Raw genomic sequence first — 26,777 nt, forward strand, 5'->3', positions numbered from 1 at the left:
GGATGACTCCGGCGAAAAGTCAGCAGGAAACAGGACAGGGGCTGGACCAACAGCCTCCCTCAGCCCCTCACCCCACCCAGGCAGGAGCGGTGCCTGGCCTGGGGCAGGTGGGTGGGAGAGCTCACTGAGTGGGCAGCAGGGCATGGCCCCTGATGCTGCAGGTACCCGGGCTGCAGCTGCAGAACCTCAGGTGGGAACCCAGGTACAAAGATCAGCATAGGGTCCCCCAGAACCACCCATCCCCAGTAAGACTCAAGAGGGGTGGGGGCCCCGCAGCTTCCCCCACACAGTGAGTGGGGTCCACGGGGCCTCCTGGGCCTGCAGGGTCACAACCTTCACTGACACTCACCCCTAATTAGGGAGCCTGTATGTTCCAATTTTCATTTCTTTCTTGAACCAAAGGTATTTAAAAGCCTTTTGAAAAGGTAAGATGAGCTATTTCTCTTTCTCTGTTGTTGGTTTCCAATCTTATTGCAATGCACGTGTCTGCACCGACACTACTCTTTGCAATTTGTATAGGTCTGAGGCATGACCAACTCTAGTAAAGGTACCGTGAGTTTTTGGGAAAATACAGACTACATTCTCTGTGGAGAACAAAGCTGTTCACAAGGAGAAAATCTTGAAGTCAGGAGAAGAAAAAAAGGAGATAGCCTAGTGGCACCACAAGCAGTGGGCAGAGCTGGGCCCCAACCCAGGCAGCCTGAGGTCAGGAGGGCCCCTGGGCAGCGCAGCCCCAGCCCCCACCTGGAGGAACTGTAAACGTGTGTGCCAGGAAGCCCTGAAACAGACAAAACAAAAAACTGACAAAACTGTGGGTAGGAGAGGACGGATCCAGTCACTGTGCCAGGTCTTCATGCACACTCTCGGTGGCAGACACAGAGAACCAGCCAGTGGAGAGGGAGAGGGATGTGCTGCGCTGCACCCGCTTCCTGCAGGAAACGCATTCCAGCGCCCAACACACATGCACGTCCACAAAACTGGCCTTCCACCGGGCCACGGCTCGAAGCATTTCCGAAGACTGAAATCACACAGAGGGTGCTCTCTACTGCAGAAGAATCACACCGGCAGTCAGGAAGAAAGGCGCTGACTATACTCCTCTACTAGTAAGTCCACAGCAGGACAAGGAAAAAAGCACAAGGGAAGCGTAAGGATCCATCCACTCTGCTGTGAGGGATCATCGCAAGCCCAACTACCCCTGCCAGCCTAGATGTGTCGGTGCTGGCCACCCGTCGGCAGCAGCAGCCAGAAGCAGAGGCAGGTGCTCAAGAGCCCGGCCTCCTGGAGATGGCCCAGGGGAAAACAGCCAGGGTGACGTGCTGTCCACAAGAGATGTTCTACCTGTCCCGACCACCTTCCAGCATCCACACTAAGGCTGCGGGACATGGCTGCACCGATCACAAGAATCCCTCACGTGGTCCTCAGGTTCCTGAGAGTGTACTCAATGAAACAGTGAAGCCGAAGAGATCCTAGCACAAAGTATCCCTGCCTGGACTGACCCACGGCCAACCCACATTCAATGGTGAAGACTGGATGCTTCCCCAGGACCAAGGACAAGAGGATGTCTGTTCACACCACTGCTATTCAATGTGGTAAACAAAAAAACAAAAACAAAAAACAGGCACTAGACTAGAAAGGAAAGATAACACGATCTTGTACCGAAAATCCTAAGCGATCTGCTAAAAAACTCTTCAGCATAAAAAATGAGTTCAGCCAGGCTGCAAGATACAAGATCAATATATATCAATTGAGACTAAATTCGACAAAAGAAGTATAAAACTTATACTCTGAGAACTAATAAAATTGTTGAAACAAATTAAAGAAGACCCAAATAAATGGAAAGAAATCCCATATTCAGGTATCAGAAGACTTAACACTGTTTAGGCGGCAGTGTTCCCCAAAATGACCAACATATTAACGCAATCCCCGTCAAAATCCCAGCTGACTTCTTGGCAGAAACTGACAAGCTCATCCTAAAATTCATATTGCCACTCAAGGGACTTCAAACAGGCAACATAACACTTTTGAAAGAGAGCAGTTAGAGGACTCACAGTTCCTGATTTCAAAACTGACTGCGAAGCTTCAGTGTCCTGAACAGCGTGGAACGGGCACCAGGACTGTAATGCAGTCACTAAGCCAAACTGAGGATCCAGAAATGAGCTTTTAGGTTTACGGTCAATCGATTTTCAGCAAGGGCACCAAGAGGATGCCAACTGGCAAAATACAGTGTTTTCAACACATGGTCCTGAGAAAACTGGGTCTGCACGTGCAAGAGTGAAGGTAGGCCCTTACCTTACATCACATGCAAACGCTGACTCAATATGGACCAAAACCTACTGGAAAGAGAGGAAGGCGCAAAACTCCAAAAAATCATAGCACAAATCTTCACGATTTGGACTGGATTAGGCAACATTTGTTAGTTATGATACCAAAAGCACAGCCATCAAGAGACTAAATAGGTAAACTGGATACTATCAGAATTTAAAACTTTCATGCTCCAAAGGATACCAGCGAAAAATAAAAAGACAAAAGAAAATGAAAAGAACACATGAAATGGCTGAAAATGTCCTATAAATCACACATCCGATAAAAGACTTGTACCTAAAACACATAAAATCACACATCTGATCAACGACTTGTACCTAAAATATATAAAATCACACATCCGATAAAAGACTTGTACCTAAAACACATAAAGAACTTTTTCAACTCAATCATAAGACAAATAACCCAGCAGACATTTCTCCAGTTTGTGGTGAACTGGCACTTTGACAAAACGCAGTGAGAATGTCACTACAATATCCAACTGCTATAAATGTGTTATTTCTGCCTCCATCTCACTGAGGCCATCAAGCAATGGCTGTGGATCCTGCGGGATCCACTGGGTTCTCCCCAAGCAGCCCTGGCAGAGTCTGCAGGACATCCAGGAGGGGACTCAGGGCACGATTCCTGCTGGAAAGCAGCCTGGGCTGGGCGTGCAGGGTGACGAGGAAGTGGCAGGCCATGAGGTCCATGGCTGAGTCAGTGCCCTCCACCCTAGCACCACCATCCCCATCTCTGGGACCCGCCACACGCTCAGCAGCATCCGCGGAGGGAAATACCATTCTGCAGGGTCTGCGCTCTCGACTCCTTCCCCAGATTCACGTGGAAGCCGCCACCCAGAGTCGGGGTTTTGCCAGCACCTGGAAACACAAAAAAAGACAGATCAGCCAAAACTTGGAGATCTGCATTTACAACCCTTTCCTAACATCCACAGACACAAAGTGAGAACAAAGCGGGGGTCAGCACTCACGGGGGAAGCAGCAGGTCGGCCCCCCACACCTCCGTCACTGAGCCAGGAACCCCAGTGGGGGAAGCATCTCTCACTCTGCCCAGCCAGCAGGGTTGAGGGTGAGCCAACTGCACTTTCCGCATTTTCTTTTTTTTTTTTTGAGACAGTCTCACTCTGTCGCCCAGGCTGGAGTGCAGTAGCCCCATCTCCACTCACTGCAAGCTCTGCCTCCTGGGTTCACGCCATTCTCCTGCCTCAGCCTCCCGAGTAGCTGGGACTACAGGCGCCCGCCACCACACCCGGCTGGGATTACAGGCACTTTCTGAATTTTCTAACCATGTCCCTAACACACTGCAAGTCCAGAGTGGACGCTGTCAAATGGCTGCCGGGCGAGAACACAGATGTACCTCCAAACCTCTGCAAGTGGTGCACACACAGCATGGGCTGGCCGTCCCCCTTGCCCCAGGCCAGCCCACTCAGATATCACTCCTGCATGGTGACCACATGTGAACACATCCACCTCCCTGCTGGACTGCAGGGGACGCAGGTACCATCCCATGTGCCCCAAGGCACTGCAAACAGCCAGTCTGCAGAAGGCCCCCACGCCTCAGTCCACCCACCCATGGGGAGGCTGCAGCTGAACCTGCTGGACACTCTACTCTGAAGCTCTGCCAACTGACAGCATGCCTACGACGTCCACCACAGTCTGCCCTGCAGGGCTTCGGGGTTAAGACCTGGCCCTGGTACCTCTGGAAACATCAGGTGGACATTTGGATAGTTCACCAGGTTCACCAGCCCGATCGCTGCAGCCTGATTTCCCAATGAGCACGGTGGACATGTGGATTGTTCACCAGGTTCACCAACCCAAACGCTGCGGCCTGATCTTCCAACGAGAACAGTGAGGTGAGGCCCCAGGCATGCCCAAAGATGGGGAGAGCTGGAAAGTGCCCCCCGCCCCGCAGTGTCGGCCCTCAGTGGCTGGCACAGGGGCCAATGCATTTGTGACAAAGCACAGACACAGGACTGGAGGCTGCTGCAATCAGGGGACGCACAGACAACCTTGGCCACTTGGGGGAAGGCAAGTGTGCAGGGCCTGTTGGAGGACACTGGAAGGATAGGATGCAGAAGCAGAAGCCAATTGCTGGAGCCTGGGGCCAGGCCCTCCAGGGAAAGCATGAGGCAGGGACCTCAGGGTCATCCAGGGGCAGCCACCAGCACAGACAAGGCAGAACAGGCACGGCCTCTGGCTTCACTGTGAATGTAACTGAATCCCAAACAAATACTAACAACACTCTTTAAAGACTCCAGTAAAATGATTCTAAAGTTCAGTTGGAAGCAAAAAGGAACTAGAGCAGCCAAGAAAAGTTTTGAAGAGAGCAAGGGGCAGCTACTGGGCCCGTCCGGGAACTCAGAGCTGAACAGGGTCAGGTGGCATTCAGCTTTTCCTGGTGGCAGCAGAGGCAAAGCCCGGGCCTCCTTCAGGCTGAGGCCCAGAGCCGGCCTCCTGGTGGGTAACGTGGCCACAGGGATGGCCGGCAGCAGCAGCAGGGCACTGGCACTGAGCACAGGCCTCTCCAACAAAGGTGGTGCCGGGACGGGGGCAGTGCCTGGAGACTACCTAGGTTGTCACAACTGGGATCTATGTACTAGTTTTCTGTGGCTGCCATAAAAATTGCCACAAACCTAGTGGCCTTCAAGAAGCTGTAGAAGGTCCAGGCGCGGTGGCCCACACCTGTAATCCCGGCACTTTGGGAGGCCGAGGTGGGTGGATCACGAGGTCAGGAGATCGAGACCATCTTGGCGAACATGGTGAAACTCTGTCTCTACTAAAAATACAAAATTAGCCAGGCATGGTGGCGGGTGCCTGTGATCCCAGCTACTCAGGAGGCTGAGGCAGGAGAATCACTTGAACCCAGGAGGTGGAGGTTGCAGTGAGCAGAGATCGTGCCACTGCACTCCAGCCTGGGCGACAGAGCAAGACTCCGTCTCAAAAAAATAAAAATAAAAATAAAAATAAAATAAAGTAAAAAAGAAGCTGGAGTGGTGGCCGGGCATGGTGGCTCACACCTGTGGTCCCAACACTTTGGGAGGCCGGAGCAGGAAGATCGCTCAACCCAGGAGTTCAATACCAGCCTGGGCAACACGGGGAGACCCATTTCTTTCTTTTTTTTGAGACGGAGTTTCGCTCTGTCACCCAGGCTGGAGTGCAGTGGCGTGATCTTGGCTCACTGCAAGCTCTGCCTCCTGGGTTCATGCCATTCTCCTGCCTCAGCCTCCCGAGTAGCTGGGACTACAGGTGCCCGCAACCACGCCCGGCTAATTTTTTGTGTTTTTAGTAGAGACGGGGTTTCACTGTGTTAGCCAGGATGGGGGGAGACCCATTTCTACAAAAAAAAAAACTGAAAAAAATTAGCTGGGTGTGGTGGCACCTGCTTGTGGTCCTACTACTCAGGAGGCTGAGGTTGGAGGATCACTAGAGCCCGGGAGGTCGAGGCTGCAATGAGCTGAGATCGTGCCACTGCACTCCAGTCTGGGTGACAGAGCAAGACCCTGTCTCAAAAAAAAAAAAAAAAAAGAAGCTAGAACAGGCCAGGCATGGTGGCTCACATCTGTAATCACAGCACTTTGAGAGGCTGAGGCAGGAAGACTGCTTGAGCCCAGGAGTTCAAGACCAGCCTGGACAACATAGCAAGATCCCATCTCTACAAAAAAAAAAATGAGCGGGGTATGGTGGGGCATGCCTGTGGTCCCAGCTACTCAGGTGGCTGAGGCAGGCAGATCGTTTGAGTCCAGAAGGTGGAGGCTGCAGTGAGCTGTGATGCACCACTGCACTCCAGCCTGAGCAACACGGTGAGAACCTGTCTGAACAAATAATAAACTAAACAGAAGCTGGAGCAGGTCGCAGTGGTGTCTCCTTGTGGGGGCTAGAGAGGACCCGGCAGGGCCACAGTGAGGTGCCTGCTGATATGAGAATCCAGAAGAGAGGCCAGGGAGAAACACAGGACTCAGAGGAGACCCATCCTGGAATAAGGGGGCTCTGAGCAGCACTGATGAGCCAATTCTAAATTCTGCAGAAATCTGGCCCAGGCCTCCCCAGGCTGAGCTCCAGGTGCCTGCAACTCCGACCCTCCCTCAGAGTTCTTTGTTTTGTGAGCAGTGTGTATTCTTTTTTTTTTTTTTTTGAGACGGAGTCTCGCTCTATCGCCCAGGCTGGAGTGTAGTGGTGCCATCTCGGCTCACTGCAACCTCCGCCTCCCGGGTTCAAGCGATTCTCCTGCTTCAGCCTCCTGAGTAGCTGGAACTACAGGTGCGTGCCACCACGCCCAGCTGATTTTTGTATTTTTACTAGAGATGAGGTTTCACCACATTGGCCAGGCTGGCCTTGAATTCCCGACCTCAAGTGATCCACCCACCTCGGCCTCCCAAAGTGCCGGGATTACAGGCGTGAGCCACCGCGCCCCGCCTGTTTTTTCTAAGCTTTCGAATTAAGATCACCATTCTGTGTAGCCCCTAGCATGCTGGTCTCCAGCACATGCTCCCTCACCAACTTTTACTTTAGAAAAAGAAAAATCTCACTATATTCTAATTAGTGTATATAATGCTTTTAATAAATAACTCATATAATACCACATTAGAAAAAGGACAATGATCAAAGTATAAAGAGCCAGCTGGGTGCGGTGGCTCACGCCTATAACCCCAGCACTTTGGGAGGCCGAGGCAGTTGGATCACCTGAGGCTGGGAGTTCGAGACCAGCCTAACCAACAAGGAGAAACCCCGTGTCTACTAAAAATACAAAATTACCCAGGCATGGTGGCACATGCCTGTAATCCCAGCTACTCAGGAGGCTGAAGCGGGAGAATCACTTGAACCTGGGAGGCAGAGGTTGTGGTGAGCCGAGATCACGCCATTGCACTCCAGCCTGGGCAACAAGAGCAAAACTCCATCTCAAAAACAAATAAATAAAAAGCCCCTGAAGCCCCACCTTCCAAGAATAGGGGATGCCGTACAGCCTCAATTATAGCCACGTTTCCCTGCCTAGGTACAGTGGGCGGCAGGCGTGCTTCTGACAGAACAGGGCCACAGTGAGAGGCCACGTTAAATTACAGTGATGATTTCGATTCTGGTTGTGTTTTACGCAATCTCTTCACTCCTTGACCCATACCCATCAGCTTGCACCACAGCACACTGCAAAGCTGCGTGTGTCAGCAGCTCCACGCTCCACCTGCCACCTCTGCCCTCCCTCCTCCATCACTCTATCTTGCACCCTCCAGCCTCCCATACCCTCCTCACACCCCAGGACCTCTGTTTCCTGTCCCTGTGTTGTTCTCCCTGTCCCCCAACACCACAGTCACCCTCCCTGGGGCCACGCTGCTGCACCTGCTCTGGAAGCGCCTCCTGGCTTCTGCTTCCCTCACACCCTGGTGCGTGCACACTTGCAGGCACACACACAGGACACATGTGGACAGTGTGAAACCTCAGAACACTAACCCACGGGGAGGATGAAAGAGGAAAGTGCCACCTCTGGCTGAAACTGCCAGGATGCCCTCTACTTCTAAAAACATTTGGTATTTTCCATAGCGTGTTTCTATAACAAAAAATATGTGCTAGTTCCCGTTAGCTGGAACTGACATGTGGAAGGGGCCAGGTCTTGTAGGGCCTGGCCAAGACTGCCCCCCTGTGGACAGCAAGGGAGGACCTGCGGTTCCGCCAGAGCCAGAGGAGGGCCAGAGGCCGCAGGGGCACCTCTGAGCTCCGACAAAGCCAGCAACACCCCATACCGCGGAACAGACAGAAAGGCGGGCCAGGGGCCCTCCACGTCCTGAAAGACACAGCACAGCACTGTCCATTTCACACCAGGATTCTTCCAACATGAGAAAGCAATAACCTTTAATACTCACGTGCTCATTTAACTTAACTGGGGGCGGGCTCAGTGGCTCATGACAGTAATCTCGGCACTTTGGGAGGCCGATGTGGGTGGGTCACTTGAGGTCAGAAGTTCAAGACCAGCCTGGCCAACAGGGCGAAACCCCGTCTCTACTAAAAAATACAAAAAAAAAAAATTAGCCAGGCATGGTGGTGTGCTCCTGTAGTCCCAGCTACTCGGGAGGCTGAGGCAGGAGAACTGCTTGAACCCAGGAGATGGAGGTTGCAGTGAGCCAAGACTCGGTCAAAAAAAATTTTTTTTTTAACTGGAGACTTTCTGTTGCTGCTGTGAAACTTCCTTTTTTTAAGAGACAGGGTCTGGCCGGGCGTGGTGGCTCACGCCTGTAATCCCAGCACTTTCGGAGGCCAAGGCGGGTGGATCACCTGAGGTCAGGAGTTTGAGACCAGCCTGGCCAACATGGTGAAACCCTGTCTCTACTAAAAACACAAAAATTAGCCGGGCGTGGTGGTGTGCGCCTGTAATCCCAGCTACTTGGGAGGCTGAGGCAGGAAAATCGCTTGAACCCGGGAGGCAGAGGCTGCAGTGAGCTGAGATTGCGCCATTGCACTCCAGCCTGGGCAACAAGAGAGACACTCCATCTCAAAAAGAAAAAAAAAAGAGGTCTCACTCTGTCACCCAGGCTAAAGCGCAGGGGCACCATCACGGCTCACTGCAGCCTCAACCTCTCGGGCTCAAGGAATCCTCCCACCTCAGCCTCCCAAATAGGTGGGACCACAGGCATGCGCCACCATGCCTAGCTAATGTTTTCTTATTTTTTGTTTTCTTTGTTTGTTCTTTTGGAAACAAGACAGAGTTTCGCTCCTGTCGCCCAGGCTGGAGTGCAATGGCACGATCTTGGCTCACTGCAACCTCCACCTCCTGGGTTCAAGCGATTCTCATGCCTCAGTCTCCCAAGTAGCTGGGATTACAGGCGCCCACCACCATGCCCAGCTAATTTTTGTATTTTGGGGTTTTTTCTTGTTTTGTTTTTTTAGTTTTTGTAGAGACAGTTTCACTATGTTGCCAACGCTGGTCTCAAACTCTTGACCTCAAGTGATCCTCCCACCTTGGTTTCCCAAAATCCTGGGATTACAAGCATGGGCTACCACACCTGACTGGAAACTTCTTTTAAGGGGAGACACCTGTAGGAGGCCTGGCTGGCTGGGCAGTAATGGATGGAGAGGAATTCAGGGGTCCCACAGGTGAGTGCCCAAAGGAGGCTGGACCAGACCGCAGTGCATCCCTGAGAGCTGAGGACGGGGACCCGGGAACACAGGGCGTGTGCCTACTGGTGGGGCTGGATGCAGTAGCATCAGACATCTGGGAGGAGCACTGACAAACAGGGCCAAGCACGGCAGCCCACACCCCTTCCCACGCGCAGACCCTTCCCATGCGCACACCCCTTCCCACGCGCAGACCCTTCTCAGGCGCACACCCCTTCCCACGCACAGACCCTTCCCAGGCGCACACCCCTTCCCACGCGCAGACCCTTCCCATGCGCACACCCCTTCCCACGCGCAGACCCTTCCCATGCGCACACCCCTTCCCACGCGCAGACCCTTCCCAGGCGCACACCCCTTCCCACACGCAGACCCTTCCCAGGCGCACACCCCTTCCCACGCGCAGACCCTTCCCAGGCGCAGACCCCTTCCCACGCGCAGACCCTTCCATGCGCACACCCCTTCCCACGCGCAGACCCTTCCATGCGCACACCCCTTCCCACGCGCAGACCCTTCCCAGGCGCACACCCCTTCCCACGCGCAGACCCTTCCCAGGCGCACACCCCTTCCCACGCGCAGACCCTTCCCAGGCCCACACCCCTTCCCACGCGCAGTCCCTTCCCAGGCGCACACCCCTTCCCACGCGCAGACCCTTCCCAGGCGCACACCCCTTCCCACGCGCAGACCCTTCCCAGGCGCACACCCCTTCCCACGCGCAGACCCTTCCCAGGCGCACACCCCTTCCCACGCGCAGACCCTTCCCAGGCGCACACCCCTTCCCACGCGCAGACCCTTCCCAGGCGCACACCCCTTCCCACGCGCAGACCCTTCCCAGGCGCACACCGCTTCCCACGCGCAGACCCTTCCCAGGCGCACACCCCTTCCCACGCGCAGACCCTTCCCAGGCGCACACCCCTTCCCACGCGCAGACCCTTCCCAGGCGCACACCCCTTCCCACGCGCAGACCCTTCCCAGGCGCACACCCCTTCCCACGCGCAGACCCTTCCCAGGCGCACACCCCTTCCCACGCGCAGTCCCTTCCCAGGCGCACACCCCTTCCCACGCGCAGACCCTTCCCAGGCGCAGACCCCTTCCCACGCGCAGACCCTTCCCAGGCGCACACCCCTTCCCACGCGCAGACCCTTCCCAGGCCCACACCCCTTCCCACGCGCAGACCCTTCCCAGGCGCACACCCCTTCCCACGCGCAGACCCTTCCCAGGCGCACACCCCTTCCCACGCGCAGACCCTTCCCAGGCGCACACCCCTTCCCACGCGCAGACCCTTCCCAGGCGCACACCCCTTCCCACGCGCAGACCCTTCCATGCGCACACCCCTTCCCACGCGCAGACCCTTCCCAGGCGCACACCCCTTCCCACGCGCAGACCCTTCCCAGGCCCACACCCCTTCTCACGCGCAGTCCCTTCCCATGCGCACACCCCTTCCCACGCGCAGACCCTTCCCATGCGCACACCCCTTCCCACGCGCAGACCCTTCTCAGGCGCACACCCCTTCCCACGCGCAGACCCTTCTCAGGCGCACACCCCTTCCCACGCGCAGACCCTTCTCAGGCGCAGACCCTTCCCAGGCGCACACCCCTTCCCAGGCCCACATCCCCTCCCCAGGTCCAGAGCCCTTCCCAAGCCCAGGCCCCTTCCCCAGGCCACTGTGGAGGAGCTGGTTTTGTAGTGATTACAATTTGGTTACGGAAAACAGGACGTGTGTCACGCTGCAGGCTAACCAGCAGCTTCCTCCCTCACCCAGATGGCAACGGGACAGAATTCACCCGTTTCCTGAGAGCAGGCACCTTCAGCCACAACTTAGGGTTCTGGGGGTCATGGAGCAGAGGCAGAAGCCTGGAGCCTTCCACCCTCAGGACTACAGCCCCGCCAGGAGGCCAGGCGCACGCACAGAACCCCAGGCCGCAGGGAGAGGCCAGGCGCACGCTCGGAACCCCAGGCCGGAGGGAGAGGCCAGGCGCACGCTCAGAACCCCAGGCCGCAGGGAGAGGCTGGCAGGTCACATCCTTCTCTGAGGCAGAGGGAGCTTCCCAGCAGGCGAGGGCAACTCCACCACCCATGTCCCTCTCCAGGGCCAGCGCCAGGTGACATGCAGCCATGTCGCAAAGTAGGTCCGGCTGCATCGTGACCCCAAACGGAAAACAGCAGCACTCACGGACACCCCAGCTTCAAAGTTCTAGCTGTGAAGCCACTGAAAGTTGTGATTACGGGAAACGCTCCCCACCCCCACAAGTTCTGGTGACACTGAGGTGTGCTGCTCCTTGCACAGGACGAGGAGGGACCCCTGCAAGCAGGAGCCCGGGATGCCTGGTGTGTGGGCGCCATCACCATCACCTGCTGGCAGAGGGAAGCCTCAGGGCACACACAGCGCAGGACACTGATGTGGGCTCACAGGGAAGCCCCGCCTTGCCTCAGTGGAGCAGACGGCCTCCTCAGGGCACTGCCAACGGCCCCCAACTCCACCGTCCGCCTGGCCCCTCCAGCCACGCTGAGCCTCAGTCCTCACCCACCCTTCTCTCTGCACAGTCTCTGCTCAGGTGCCCCGGGACGCTGGAGCACCAGTGTGGTTTCCCCCGCGGGGCCTGGCTTCCAAGGTCAGGACCCTCTGGGGACTCTCCTGAGGCCTCTGGTCACCTGCCCTGATGCCTTAGTTAAATATTCCAGAGTAAACTGCGAAGCTGTGTCAGGCTTAGTTCTCAATTAATAGGCAAGACACCTAGGAAAGACAGTGGCCTTGGGACTAGAAAACGACAGCTCAGAGAGAAAGCTCAGCTTTCAAGATGAAGCTGGAGGAAGGGGCGGCTGGGGCCTACTTGTGTGCCAGGGAAACTGAGAAGCCACCAAGGTTTCCAGCCCCCTGTGATCACCGCTGTGACGAGGGAGGGAGGATGCCAAGCGGGCACCTGGAGAGCCTGCCTGGGAGACAGAGGGGCTGCCCAGAGCAACAGATCCCCTCCCTCCTCCCCACTCTCGGCCCAGGCACCACCTGCGCCGGTCCCCAGGGGCTAAGAAGCTGCCGCCTCGCAGCACTTCCCCCAGGACCACCACAGTTGGTTGCTGGGCCTGCCCCTCCCTTGAGAGAGTGTGCCTGGGCTCAGAGGCGTCTTGGGGCCACCTGACAGCGCTGGCTCTGAGCGTGTTCTGACAGCACCCGGGTGACAGACTTCCAGCTCTGCACTGCTCCACACCACCACCCTCCCCCGGCAGGGCACAGTGAGGGCAGTGCGCTGTCACCAGGCCCGGATGCACTTAACACTGTGCCTGCCCGGGAAACCCTGCGTCTGCTGCCATGACAACTTGCTTTCATTACTGTTGTTATCATCCCAACAGACATCCAAGTCTTGGCAACTGTGACACAGCTGCAAACTCTGTGCCCAGCAGTCCTAGGAAGATACCCAGGGAGTATGAGCATGGAAGACGATGGGGAGGGAAGAGCAGGAGAGAAAACTCAATGAAGCCCAAGCCAGTTCTTAGAAAAGATCAAAAACACCGATCAACTTCTAGCAAGAGAGACAAAGGGAAAAAAAGACACAAAACACCAACATCTGAAAGGAAAAAGGAGGCCACTGTGGACCCCGCAGATATCAAAAGGATAAGGGAATGCTTCGAACAACTCTCTGGGCAAATTCAACAACTAGGTCAAGTGGACCAATTCCTCAACACAAGCGGCTAATTCACCCCAGGTGAAACACAGCATCTTAAATATAACTAGAACCTCAGTGATGAAAGAAGCCGAAACCACAGTGCAGAATCTTAAGAAAGCTTTGGGACCAGATGGCTACGCTGGTGAATTCTACCAAACATTTCAGAAAGAAAGAACACCAACTCTACATAATGTCTTCCAGAAAATAGAAGAGGAAACGTTTCCCAACCCATTCCATAAGGAGCAGAACCCTGATACCCAAGACAAGGACGTTACAGGAAAAACTACAGGCCAATATCCCACGCAAGCATCAGCAAGAACCCTCAACACAACATCCGGCGCTGAGCAAAGCAGCTCATGCCGCTAATCCCAGCACTCTGGGAGGCCAAGGTGGGAGGATGCCTTGAGGCCAGAAGTTCGAGACCAGCCTGAGCAGCAAAGCAAGACCACATCTCTACAAAAAAAAAAATTGGCGTTGGCTCACACCTGTCATCCTAGAACTTTGAGAGGCCAAGACGGGAGAATTACTTGAGCCCAGGAGTTCCAGACCAGCCTGGTCAACATGGCAAAACCCCATCTCTACAAGAAAAATACAAAAATTAGCTGGGTATAGTAGGGCGCACCTGTAGTACCAGCAACTCAGGAGGCTGAGCTGGGAGGGTCACTGGAGCCCAGGGGGTTACGACTGCAGTAAGCCATGACCACTGCACTCCAGCCAGGGTGACTGAGCAAGACCCTAGACCCTGTCTCCCCCACCAAAAAAAATTTTTTTTAATTAGCTGGGCATGGTAGTGCATGCCCGTAGTCCTAGCTACTCTGGAGTCTCAGGTGGAAGGATCTCTTGAACCCAGGAGTTCCAGGCTGCAGGGACCTGTGATCACACCACTGCACTCCAGTCTGGGCAACAGTGAGACTTTGTCCCAGAAAAAAAAAAAAAGGCTGGGTGCGGTGGCTCACGCCTGTAATCCCAGCACTTTCAGGGGCCAAGGCAGGTGTATCACTTGAGATTAGAAGTTCAAGACCAGCCTCGCCAACATGGTGAAACCCCATCTCTACTACAAATACAAAAACCAGCCGGGTATGGTGGTGGGCTCCTATGTAATCCCAGCTACTCAGGAGGCTGAGGCAGGAGAATCGCTTGAACCCAGGAGGGGGAGGTTGCAGTGAGCCCAGATTGCGCCACTGCACTCCAGCCTGGGCAACAGAGCAACACTCCATCTCAAAAAAAAAAAAAAAAAAAACTCAAGGAGTGTATTAAAAACTCTTAGGGGCCAGGTGTGGTGGCTCACACCTGTAATCCCAGCACTTTGGGAGGCCAAGGCGGGTGGATTGCCTGGCCAACATGGCAAAACCCCGTCTCTACTAAAAATACAAAAACTGCGGCTGGGTGCAACAGCTCACACCTGTAATCCCAGGACTTTGGGAAGCCGAGGTGGGCGGATCACGAGGTCAGGAGATTGAGACCATCCGTGTAACCTCGCCTCTACTAAAAATACAAAAAATTAGCCGGGCGTGGTGCTGGGCGCCTGTAATCCCAGCTACTTAGGAGGCTGAGGCAGGAGAATGGCATGAACCTGGGAGGCAGAGCTTACAGTGAGCCGAGATTGTGCCACTGGACTCCAGCCTGGGTGACAGAGCAAGACGCCGTCTCAGAAAAAAAAACAAAAAACTTAGCTGGGTGCGGTGGCGGGTGCCTGTAATCCCAGCTACTTGGGAGGCTGAGGCAGGAGAATGGCATGAACCTGGGAGGCAGAGCTTATGGTGAGCCGAGATTGTGCCACTGGACTCCAGCCTGGGTGACAGAGCAAGACGCCGTCTCAGAAAAAAAAACAAAAAACTTAGCTGGGTGCGGTGGCGGGTGCCTGTAATCCCAGCTACTTGGGAGGCTGAGGCAGGAGAATCTCTTGAACCTGGGAGGCAGAGATTGCAGTGAGCCGAGATGGTGCCACTGCACTCCAGCCTGGGCAACAAGAGCAAAACACCATCTCAAAAAAAAAAGAAAAAAAAAAAAACCTCTTAGAACTAACAAGTAAGTTTAGCAAAGCCATAGGAAACAGGACAACACACAGAAATCAACCATATTTATATAAACAAGCAATGAAGAGTTGAAAACTAAATTTAAAAAAAAATTCCACTTATAATAACTCCTAATAGAGCTTAAGTACACATCTAAAAAATGTCCAGAGGGTCAGGCACGGCAGCTCATGCCTGTAATTCCAGCACTTTGAGAGGCTGAAGTGGGGGGATCACTTGAGGTCAGGAGTTCGAGACCAGCCTGGCCAACATAGTGAAACCCTGTCTCTACTAAAAATACAAAAATCAGCCAGGCGTGGTGGTGGGCTCCTGTAATCCCAGCTACTTGGGAGGCTGAGGCACGACAATCGCTTGAACCTAAGAGGCAGAGGTTGCAGTGAGCTGAGGTTGCACCACTGCAATCCAGCCTGAGTGACAGAGCGAGACTCCATCTCAAAAAAAAAGTCCAGAAGCTGTATGCTGAAAACTACCCAACACTGACAGACTATATCAAAGAAAATCTAAATGAATGCAAACATACACTGTGTTCCATGGACTACAAGATTCAACATAGAAAAAATGTCAGCTGGGCACGGTGGCTCCCACCTGTAATCCCAGCACTTTGGGAGGCCGAAGAGGGCGGATCACGAGGTCAGGAGTTCGAGACCAGCCTGGCCAATGTGGTGAAACCCCATCTCTACTAAAAAATATACAAAAATTAGCTGGGTGTGGTGGCGCGTGCCTGCAGTCCCAGCTACTCAGAAGGCTGAGGCAGCAGAATCACTTGAACTCGGGAGGCGGAGGGTGCAGTGAGCTGAGATCGCGCCACTGCACTTCAGCCTGGGTGACAGAGTGAGACTCTGTCTCAAAAAAAGAGAAAGAAAGAAAAAATGTCAGCTCTCCCTAAATTTATCAAGAGGTTTAATGCAATTCCAATGAAAACCCCACCAGGACTTTTGTACAGGTTGAACATCCCAAATCCAAAAATCTGAGATTATAAATGCTCCAAAACGGCCGGGCGCAGTGGCTCACGCTGGTAATCCCAGCACTTTGGGAGGCTGAGGCAGGCGGATCACGAGGTCAGGAGATCGAAACCATCCCGGCTATCACAGTGAAACCCCGTCTCCACTAAAAAATACAAAAACAATTAGCCGGGCATGGTAGTGGGCTCCTGTAGTCCCAGCTACTCGGGAGGCTGAGGCAGGAGAATGGCGTGAAGCCGGGAGGCGGAGCTTGCAGTGAGCGGAGATAGCGCCACTGCACTCCAGCATGGGCAGCAAAGCGAGACTCCGTCTCAAGAAAAAAATAAAATAAAATAAAAAATAAATGCTCCAAAACATGAAACTTTTTGAGTATCAACACGATGCTCAAAGGAAATGCTCACTGGAGCATCTCAGATTTCAGATTTCAGATTTTTGGATTAGGGATGCTTAACCAGTAATTATAATGCAGATATTCCAAAATCAGAAAACTCCGGTATCCAAAACACTTCTGGTCCCAAGCATTTCAGGTAAGAATATGTGACCTGTAGAGATGCACAAACTTACTCTAAAATTAAAAAGAGAAAGGGCAATTAATAGCTACAACAACTTTGAAAAGGAAGAACAAAGGTTGAGGGACTCACAATATCTGATTTCAGGACAATATAACAGGTATAGTAAAAAAGCGTGTGATGCTGACAAAGGAAAACGGCACCTGATCAACAGGGCAGGACACAAGGCCCAGAGACAGACCTGCATGGACGGGGCCCAGTGAGCACAGCCGAGGGAGCAAAGGCCTTCAGTCTTTCAACAAACGGTGTTGAAACAAGGGGACCTCCAGATAAACAATGAGCCTCAGCCTACAAAGCACACCTTATACAAAACATAGATGGGCCACAGATTTAGGCCAGGTGCGGTGGCTCACGCCTGTAATCCCAGCACTTTGGAAGGCTGAGGCAGGCGGATCACTTGAGGTCAGGTGTTCAAGACCAGCCTGACGAACATGGTGAAACCCTGTCTCTACTAAAAATACAAAAATTAGCCAAGTGAGGTGGCGCACGCCTGTAATCCCAGGTACTTGGGAGGCTGAGGCACGAGAATCACTTGAACCTGGGAGGCAGAGGTTGCAGTGAAACGACATTGTGCCACTGCACTCCAGCCTGGGCCACAGAGCAAGACTCCATCTCAAAAGAAAAAAAACTTCTGCTTTGAAAATCACATATACAACAAAGGGCTTGTAACTACAATCCACAAAGAACTCCCAAAACTCAACAATAAGAAAACAACCCAAATAAAAAATGAGAGTCAGGGTGTGGTGGCTCACGCTGTAATCCCAGCAATTCGGGAGGCCAAGGCTGGAGTATCACTTGAGCCCAGGAGTTTGAGACCACCCTGGGCAACATACAGACCTTGTCTTTACTAAAAATAAAATAAAATAAATGATCACAGTGTGGTAGCATGCACCTGTAGTCTCAGCTACTCAGGAGGTTGAGGCAGGAGAATTGCCTGAGCCTAGGAGTTCAAGGCTGCAGAGAGCAATGACTGGGCCATTGCACACCAGCCTGGGCCACAGAGTGAGATCCTGTCTCAAGATTAATAAAAAAATAAGACTTGAGCACACATTTCAACAAAGAGGATTCGGGCATGGCAAATAAGCACCCTAATAAGGTTGAACATCACTAGCCAGTAGAGAAATACAGAATACCACTATGATGAGATGCCACACACCTGTTAGAACAACCAAAATAAAAACATTGACAACACCAAGTGCTGGTGAAGATGTGGGGCAACTGGTGAGAATGCGTAATGGCACAGCCACATCACAAAACAGTTCATGACAGTTTCCCATAGAGTTACACATACAACTAAGTTCCCCAGAGAAATGAAAACGTATGTTCACACGGAGAGCTGCAAATGAATCCTTTTAGCAGCTCTATTCACAACCACCTGAAACTGGCCACAGTCCAGCTCCTTCCACAGGCTGGGGTCCATCCCCAGCCCGCAATACTGCCCATCACTGAAACGTCCCCTCCGAGGCCTGCAGCAGCCTGAGTGGCCCTAGGGCATCCGCCCGGGAACCACCAAGGCCAAGGGCAGCAGCAATCGGATTCTAAGTACCAGACATTGCTGAAAACAAAACTGCAGGCACAGAGAGTGACAGTGAGGGGCAGCTTGAGGGGCCTTCTGGGCTCCCCAGGCTCTCTTCAACCCTCCCTGTGCTGGCTGCCCTGGCCCACGCGTGTGTCGAGGAAGTCCACGCACGCCACGGGGGTCCACAGGCGCGCGAAGAAGGTCTACATTCGCGCCAACGAGGTCTACATTCTCGCCAAGGGGATCCACACTCGCGCCCAGACGGTGCAGAACCGCGCGCGCCCAGACAGAGCGTGCGGTACCGAGGCGCTGGTCCCGGCCGCGCCGTCACCGCCTCCAGCCCGCCTAAGCCGCACCGGGAAATCCGCGCAGCGCCAGCCCGCGGGACTCACCGTCCAGGGACACGAACTGGCCCACGGCCGAGGAGCCGCCGCCGCTGCTCTCCACGAACTGCACCTCGGACACGATGATGTTGTCCTCCAGCACTGAGCCGCAGGCGGTGCACACCGCGTCCCCGCGCGCCGCGTCCAGCTCGATGTCCGTGCCGCCGCAACCGCGGCACACGCGGCCCGTCATGCCGGCGACCGCGCGGGCAGCGCCCGGAGCCTCCCAAGACTCTCAAGCCACCCGAGCCTCCGGAGCAGCCCGCGCCGCCCGCCCAGGCCCAGCCGCCCGCCCAGGCCCAGTCGCCCAGGCCTCGCCGCTCTCGCGAGGCCCCGCTCCAGCCGATTCGCAGCCGCAGATTCGCCGCGCGCGCCGGGGCCGCGCCGCCCGCAACGGCCGCGCCCGCGGGATGGGACAGGCACCGGGACCACGGCGGGGACGCGAGGACTGGAGCCGCGACCTCCCCACTGCGAGCGAGCTGGCCTCCCTTGCGGCGCGCCGGCGTCGGAGGGGCGACCTGCGGGGGCTGGGCTTCGGCGGAACCCGAGCGGGGCCTAGCGGTGAGCGCAGCCGAGGGCTGGCGCTTGGGGGCGGGGCCACGGCGGTGAGCGCAGCCCGGGACTGGAGTTTGGGGCGGGGCCTCGTCGGTGGGCGACACCGGGGACTAGAGCTAAGGGTGGGGCCTCGCGGTGAGTGCGGCCGGGGAAGGGACCCAAGGCTGGCGACGGGACCCAAGGCTGGCGACGCGACCTAAGGCAGTGGGCGGGCCCTTGGCGATGAACGCAGTCGGGGACTAAAGCTGGACGCGGGGCAGAGGAGGGTCCTCCTCGGATAGTGAGCGCGGTCTCCAGCGGCGAGCGAGGCCTGGGGTGAGGACTCAGAGCCGGATGCGGGGCTGAGGGTGGGGGGCGGGGCCTCCCGTGGAGAGACGGCCTGCGAAGGGAACTGGAGCTGTGGGCGGGGAAGGGGGCGGAGCCTGGGTCTGGACCCGAACTGTGGGCGGGGCTTGAGGCGAGGGGTGGGGGGCCGAGCGCGGTGGGCGGGGCCTTGGCCCCTGAGGGCGACCTGGGACCCAACCCCGGGCTCTGGGAGTGGTGGGCGGGGCCAGGGCAGCTGCGCTGGGGGGCCTGGCCGGAGAGGTGGAGACACCCGCCAGGGGCCACCCTGCCCCGCCCTCCGCATTTGCGGCGTCCGCCGCTCCGCTAGCCCAGGTTCCAGAGCCTCCCCGTGCGCCCCGCTATTCTCCGTTTTCTGTTCCCCTAAAATTCCCACTTTCTAGCAGTCATTCGTGGCCACCTGTGGTTACCCGTGAGTCACCTCGCTGTGCCCCCTGCCCAGAGCGGGAACCCTGGCTGCGCACGCCCTCAAATATCTGCAGGTGCTGTTCACAATCACCATAGGGCCGGTGACATACCCAGGAATGAGCCTAAAAAGAAATGCGTAACCAGGCGTAGTGGCTCACGCTTGTAATCCCAGCACTTTTGGAGGCCAAGGCAGGCGGATCACGTAAGGTGAGGAGTTCGAGACCAGCCTGGCCAACATGGCGAAACCCCGTCTCCACTAAAAATACAAAAAAATTAGCCAGGCTTGGTGGTGGGCGCCTGTAATCCCAGCTACTCGCGAGTCTGAGACAGGAGAACCACTTGAACCTGAGAGGTGGAGGTTGCAGTGAGCTGAGATCCCGCCATTGCACTCCAGCCTGGGTGACGGGTGACAAGAGTGAAACTCTGTCTCAAAAAAAAAAGAGAGAAAAAAGGAAATGCGGAAGACCCCACCCTCTTTTTTTTTTTCTTTTTTTTTCTTTTTGAGACGGAGTCTCTGCTCTGTCGCCCAGGCTGGAGTGCAGTGGCGAGATATCGGCTCACTGCAACCTCTGCCTCCTGGGTTTAAGCGATTCTCCTCTCTCAGCCTCCCGAGTAGCTGGAATTACAGGTATGCACCACCACACCTGGCTAATGTTGTATTTTTAGTAGAGACGGGGTTTCTCCATGTTGGTCAGGCCAGTCTTGAACTCCCGACCTCAGGTGATCCGCCCACTTCAGCCTCCCAAAGTGCTGGGATTACAGGCATGAACCACCGTGCATGGCCCTATTTCATTAATTTCTGCTCTCATTTTTGTTAGATCCTTCTTTCCACTTAATTTGGTTCAATGTGTTCCCTTTTTCTAGTTTCTTCATTTTTTAAAAATTGAGATAGTGTCTCATTCTGTCACCCAAGGTGGAGTGCAGTAGCGTAATCAAGCCTCACTGCAGACTCTACCTCCTGGGCTCAGGTGATCCTCCCACCTCAGCCTCCCGAGTAGCTGGAACTACAGGCATGTGCCACCACACCCAGATAATATTTTTTGTAGAGATGGGTTTTTGCCTCATTTGCCCAGGCTGGTCTGGAACTCCTGGGCTCAAGTGAGCCACCCGCCTTGTCTTCCCAAAGTGCTGGGATTACAGGCATGAGCCACTGCTCCCCGCCCTGTCCTCCCAAAGTGCTGGGATTACAGGCATGAGCCACTGCTCCCCGCCCTTTCTCTAGTTCTTTTTTTTTTGAGATAGAGAACACCCAGGCTGGAGTTCAGTGGTGCCATCTCAGCTCACTGCAACTTCCACCTCCCAGGTTCAAGTGATTCTGTCGCTTCAGCCTCCCAAGTAGCTGGAATTACAGGCATGTGCCACCATGCCCAGCTAATTTTTGTATTTTTAGTAGAGATGGGGTTTCACCATGTTGGCCAGGCTGGTCCCAAACTCCTGACCTCAAGTGATCCACCTGTCTTGGTCTCCCAAAGTGTTGAGATTCTACGCGTGAGCCAATGCACCCGGCCCCTTTTTCTAGTTTTTGTTTTGTTTTGTTTTTTGAGGTGGAGTCTCGCTCTGTCACCCAGGCTGGAATGCAGTGGTGCGATCTTGGCTCACTGTAACCTCCACCTCCCGGGTTCATGCCATTCTCCTGCCTCAGCCTCCCAAGTAGCTGGGACTACAGGTGCCCACCACCATGCCTGGCTAATTTTTTGTATTTTTAGTAGAGACAGGGTTTCACTGTGTTAGCCAGGATGGTCTTGATCTCCTGACCTCGTGATCCACCTGTCTCGCCCTCCCAAAGTGCTGGGACTACGGGCGTGAGCCATCGCGCCTGGCCTTTTCCTAGTTTTTTAAGGTGAAAGATGAAATCATTGATTTAAGATCTCTTTTCTTTTATAAATAGGCATTTTATTGCTATAATTCTCCCTGTAATTACCACTTTAGCTGAATCCTGCACATTTCAATGTGCTGTGTTTTCATTTTCATTCAGCTCAAGATTGTCTCCACTCTTAATTTCCTCCCGGATCCAAGGGTTATTAGGAAGTGTATTGTTTTGTTTCTAAATGTTGGGGATTTTTCAAATATGTATTATTGATCTCTATGCAAAATGCTCTCTGTCCATGATGACATTTCATCCTTATGGCAACACTAGCTTGCAGACACTGTTGTCTCCATTTTATGGAGGGAGCCCTTGAGGATGTGAGGGGTGACAGCCCCAAATCTCATAGCCAGTAGGTAACAAAGCCAGAATCCAATCTGAGGCCGTGTGGCCACTGGATCCTTGCTCTCACCTGACAGACTAGAGGGGTTATTTCGTGTGCTCCCTCACCAAAGCCTGTGAGGTGCCTGCAGGTGCAGGGAGCAGCATGCCTCCCAGGCCACAGCGGTGCAGGACAGTCAGGCAGTACAGGACAGTCAGGCTGTACAGGACAGGATTGGCCAGAGGAGCAGAGGGTGGGGAAGACCACACCCACAACGGTAAGAGGTTTAAAGGGTGTGGTTTCAGCCAGGCTCGGTGGCTCAGGACTGTAATCCCAGCACTTTGGGAGGCTGAGGAGGGCAGATCACGAGGTCAAGAGATCAAGACCATCCTGGCCAACATGGTGAAACCCATCTTTCCAAAAAATACAAAAATTAGCAGGTGTGATGGTGGGCGCCTGTAGTTCCAGCTACTCGGGAGGCTGAGGCAGGAGAATTGCTTGAACCTGGGAGGCGGGAGTTGTGGTGAGGCAAGATGGCGTCATTGCACTTCAGCCTGGACGACAAGAGTGAAACTCCATCTCACAATAAATAAAATAAAATAAAATAAAATATAAAAAAGGGTGAGGCTCTACTGGGCAATGGCCCAAGGTGCGTGCTGCCAGAACTAAGCCTTTGCTCAGATGGGCTGCAGAGGAGGGGCGCTATGGTCTGAATGTGCGTTGTATCAGTCTGTTTTCACACTGCTGATAAAGACATACGTGAGACTGGGCAATTAACAAACAAAAGAGGTTTATTGGACCTATAGTTCCACGTGGCTGCAGAGGCCTCACAATCATGGAGGAAGGCAAGGAGGAGCAAGTCACATCTTACGTGGTTGGCAGCAGGGAGAGAGAGAGCTTCTGCAGGGAAACTCCCTCTTATAAAACCGTCAGATCTCATGAGACTTATTCGCAATCACAAGAACAGCACGGGAAAGACCTGCCCCCATGATTCAATTCCCTCCCACCAGGTCCCTCCACAACATGTGGGAATTCAAGATGAGATCTGGGTGGGTACACAGAGCCAAATCATATCATGTGTGTTCCCCCAAAGTCCATATGTTGACGTCCTTGCCCCAAGGCGATGGTTTTAGAGAGGTGGGGCCTTTGGGAGATGAGGTCATGAGGGCTGCTTCCCTCATGAGTGGGATGAATGCCCTCAGAAAGTGGCTGGCTGGGCACAGTGGCTCACATCTGTGATCTCAGCACTTTGGGAGGCTGAGGAGGGAGGATTGCTTGAGTCCAGGAGTTTGAGACCAGCCTAAGCAACATGGCAAAACCTTGACTCTACAAAAACTACAAAAACTTAGCCAGTTGTGGTAGCATGTGTCTGTAGTCCCAGCTACTTGGGAGGCTGAGGTAGGAGGATTGCTTGAGCCCAGAAGGTTGAGGCTGCAGTGAGCTGAGATCACACCACTCCACTCCAGCCTGGGCGACAGATTGAGAACCTGTCTCAAAGAAAAAAGAAACAAGAAAAAAGAAAAAACGTGGCTGGAGGGAGCTTGTCTGCTGCTTCCCCCATGTGAGGATGCAGGAAGAGGGCACTGTCTATGAACCAGGAAGTGGCCCTCACCAGACACGGCATCTGCCAGCACCGTCCTGCGAAATGAATTGTGGTTTATAAGCCACTTGGACTGTGGTGGTTTGCCATTGCAGTGTGAACCAACTGAGGCAGGGAGTAAGGCTCCCTACGTGATGTGAAGGCATAAAGAATGGAGCCAGGTTAGAGGGAGAATGCGGAGAACTGCCCTGGGGACCGGTTAGGTGCCCCCTGCTGCAAGCGCCCCAGGAAGCTTGGAAACATTTAGGACTGACTGACAAGCTCAAAGAGTCAAGCAAGGGCGGCCGAGGGGCACCAGTACCCTCAGAGCACCCACACTGGGCACCCAGCACCAGCTTCCTGTGCCCAGGGTCCTCTGTACTCCTCATTCAGCCCTGCGAGGCAGGACCCTCACTCGCAGCACGCCAAAGAGGACGCTGGAAACGTGCAGTGATCTCCGCTCTGGCTGTAAACAGGGAGAGGCTGTGGGCTTGCCCCTAGACCTGACTCCAGCACACAGCGCAGAGTGGGGCCCAGGCTGGGGGTGTGGGGCAGGAACATTCCTTCATGGGGGCCCCAGAGAGCTGGAAAGTAATGTAGGTGTTGCACTGAAATGAGAGAATTGCTTTAATCTGAACTGAACGTGCTCATAACACTTAGACCAGGAAGGATTTCCTTTTCTCAAGGCCTGAGAAAAATGACCTGACCAGCAGGGTTAGAGTTTTGAAGGACACGCCTAGGCACCTGCAAACTTCCCCCTCCTGGAGGCTTTCTTCATTCATGGTGTCTTTTGTTTTTGGGTTTGTTTTGTTTTGTTTTGTTTTGTTTTTGAGACGCAGTCTTGCTCTGTCCCCCAGGCTGGAGTGCAGTGGCGCCATCTCGACTCACTGCAACCTCTGCCTCCCAGGTTCAAGCGATTCTCCTGCCTCAGCCTCCCGATTAGCTGGGATTACAGGTGCATGCCACCATGCCCGGCTAATTTTTTGTATTTTTAGTAGAGATGGGGTTTCACCATGTTGGCCAGGATGGCCTCGATCTCCTGACCTCATGATCCGCCCACCTCAACCTCCCAAAGTGCTGGGATTATAGGCATGAGCCACCACACCTGGCCTGTTTTTTGGGTTTTTTTTTTTTTTTTTTTGAGACTGAGTCTCGCTGTGTCGCCCAGGCTGTAGTGCAATGGCACGATCTTGATGTACCGCAATCTCCACCTCCCAGGTTCAAGCAATTCTCCTGCCTCAGCCTCCCAAGTAGCTAGGATTACAGGCACCTGCCACCGTGCCCAGCTAATTTTTGTATTTTTAGTAGAGTCAGGGTTCCATCATGTTGGCCAGGCTCGTCTTGAGTTCCTGACCTCAAATGATCCATCTGCCTTGGCCTCCCAAAGGCTGGGATTACAGGAGTGAGCCACCATGCCAAGCCTCGTCGTGTTCTCATCTGTGGTGCTTTGACATCTTGGGTTCTCGTGGACCTAGAGAGGGACTCCCCTCCCAGGGTTAGCTAATTCCTAGAGACAGCTGACCACGTGCCTCTGAGTATGCCTTATTTACTTTATTTTTTCTTTTTTTCTTTTTTTTTTGAGGCAGGGTCTCACTCTGTCACCCAGGCTGGAGTGCAGTGGTATGATCATAGCTCACTGTCGTCTCAAACTGCTGGGCTCAAGAGATCCTTTGGCCCCAGCCTCCCAAAGTACTGAGATCCCAGGCTTGAGCCACCGTGCAGGCTGAGCATACCTTTGATATGCAGAGCAACCATCATGAGTCCCACCTGCCTCCTTTCATCAGGCTCCTGCATTCCTGAACACTAGCCCCCTGCCCTAAATCACCCCAAGGCCAGGTACCAGCTAGCTAGATACCACCCCCCAAGCCCAGAGCCCACTGAAATGACCCAGTTCTAATTCTGCTCAGCTTGCCTCCTCTGCCTTGCCTGGAAAATGGCAATAAAGCCTCTTGCCCACCCTTTCCCTCCACCCCCTCCCTGTCCTGACTGGACCTGGGTGCTTCCCCACGTGCCCCTCCTCCTGGGAACTGTGAGTAATAAACTCCTCTTTCAAAGGCGGTTGTCTCTGTGTCTGTCATCTTATCACATTTGATCAAAATAACTCCTGGGTACTCAATAGCCCTGTCCCCCCATGCAGCAGTCAGCGGGGGAAATGAGAAGGCAAGCTTCTATGGCCTTCTCACCTTCTCACCTGCTGCCTGGCCTTGGGCAAGTGCTTCAATCTCTCTAGGTTTCTATTTCCTCATCTGCATAACAGGGATAAGAATAGCCCACCCTAGCACTGCGGAGTATGATGGAGGACATGTGTCTGGTAGACAGACTGCTCAGAAGGCAAGTCCCTGTTCCTGTCTGTTCTCCGCAACTCGAGTGAGACTTGGTGAGGCTCCAGTCCACCTTCCACCACAGAAGTCAAGGGCCAGGCCAGGACAGTGGCTCACGCCTGTCATCCCAGCACTTTGGGAGGCAGAGGTGGGAGGATAGCTTGAGCCCAGGAGTTCGAGACCAGCCTGGGCAACAAAGTGAGATCCCCGTCTCTACAAAAAATTTAAAAATTAGCTGTGCGTGGTGGTGCGTGCCTCTAGTTCAGCTACTTGGGAGGCTGAGGCAGGAGAATCGCTTGAACCCAGGTGACTGAGGCTGCAGTGAGTTAAGATCACACCACAGCACTCCAGCCTGGACCATAGAGTGAGACTCTGTCCCCCCCAAAAAAACAATTAGGCCGGGCACAGTGGCTCACACCTGTAATCCCAGCACTTTGGGAGGCTGAGGTGAGAGGATTCATTGAGCCCAGGTGTTTGAGACCAGCCTGGGAAATATGGCAAAACAGCATCTCTAACAAAAATACAAAAATTAGCCAGGTGTGGTGGTACATGCCTGTGGTCCCAGCTACTCGGGAGGCTGAAGAGGGAGGATTGCCTGAGCCCAGGAGACAGAAGTTGCAGTGAGCTGAGATGGCACCATTGTACTCCAGCCTGGGCACGACAGAGGCAGATTCTGTCTTCTTTTTTTTTTTTTTTTGAGATGGAGTCTTGCTCTGTCGTCCGGGCTGGAGTGCAGTGGTGCAATCTTGGCTCACTGCAACCTCCGCCTCCTGGGTTCAAGTGATTCTCCTGCCTCAGCCTTCTGAGTAGCTGGGATTACAGGTATGAGCCACTGTGCCCAGCTA

The 26,777-nt window shown here is 54.2% G+C and overlaps 2 protein-coding genes across 13 annotated transcripts in view; one reads left to right on the forward strand and one right to left on the reverse strand.

The window, feature by feature from the left end:
* BRF1 (BRF1 RNA polymerase III transcription initiation factor subunit) overlaps nucleotides 1-26,777 on the reverse strand; it is a 95,020-nt gene that overhangs the window by 61,441 nt on the left and 6,802 nt on the right. For 7 of the 11 annotated variants that reach the window (XM_063793164.1, XM_016926842.4, XM_016926840.4 and 4 more), the window contains exons 1-2: nucleotides 18,551-18,944; nucleotides 3,099-3,179 (exon numbers count right to left, since the gene is read on the reverse strand). In XM_063793164.1, the coding sequence (XP_063649234.1) occupies nucleotides 3,099-3,179; nucleotides 18,551-18,734 (265 nt within the window). In that variant the 5' untranslated portion in view covers nucleotides 18,735-18,944. Of the gene's footprint in view, nucleotides 1-3,098; nucleotides 3,180-8,167; nucleotides 8,307-18,550; nucleotides 18,945-26,777 lie in introns of those variants that run through there. The other 4 variants (XM_063793167.1, XM_063793165.1, XM_063793168.1 and 1 more) reach the window with 2 other exon arrangements.
* PACS2 (phosphofurin acidic cluster sorting protein 2) overlaps nucleotides 18,932-26,777 on the forward strand; it is a 101,787-nt gene continuing 93,941 nt past the window's right edge. Inside the window, exon 1 of one of the 2 annotated variants that reach the window (XM_063793162.1) lies at nucleotides 18,932-19,102. The gene's annotated coding sequence lies outside the window, so the exon portion shown is untranslated. The remainder of the gene's footprint in view (nucleotides 19,103-26,777) is intronic. The other variant, XM_063793161.1, reaches the window with a different exon arrangement.

Source organism: Pan troglodytes, chromosome 15 (genome assembly GCF_028858775.2).
Source record: "Pan troglodytes isolate AG18354 chromosome 15, NHGRI_mPanTro3-v2.0_pri, whole genome shotgun sequence".
In the NCBI taxonomy this organism is placed as follows: domain Eukaryota; kingdom Metazoa; phylum Chordata; class Mammalia; order Primates; family Hominidae; genus Pan; species Pan troglodytes.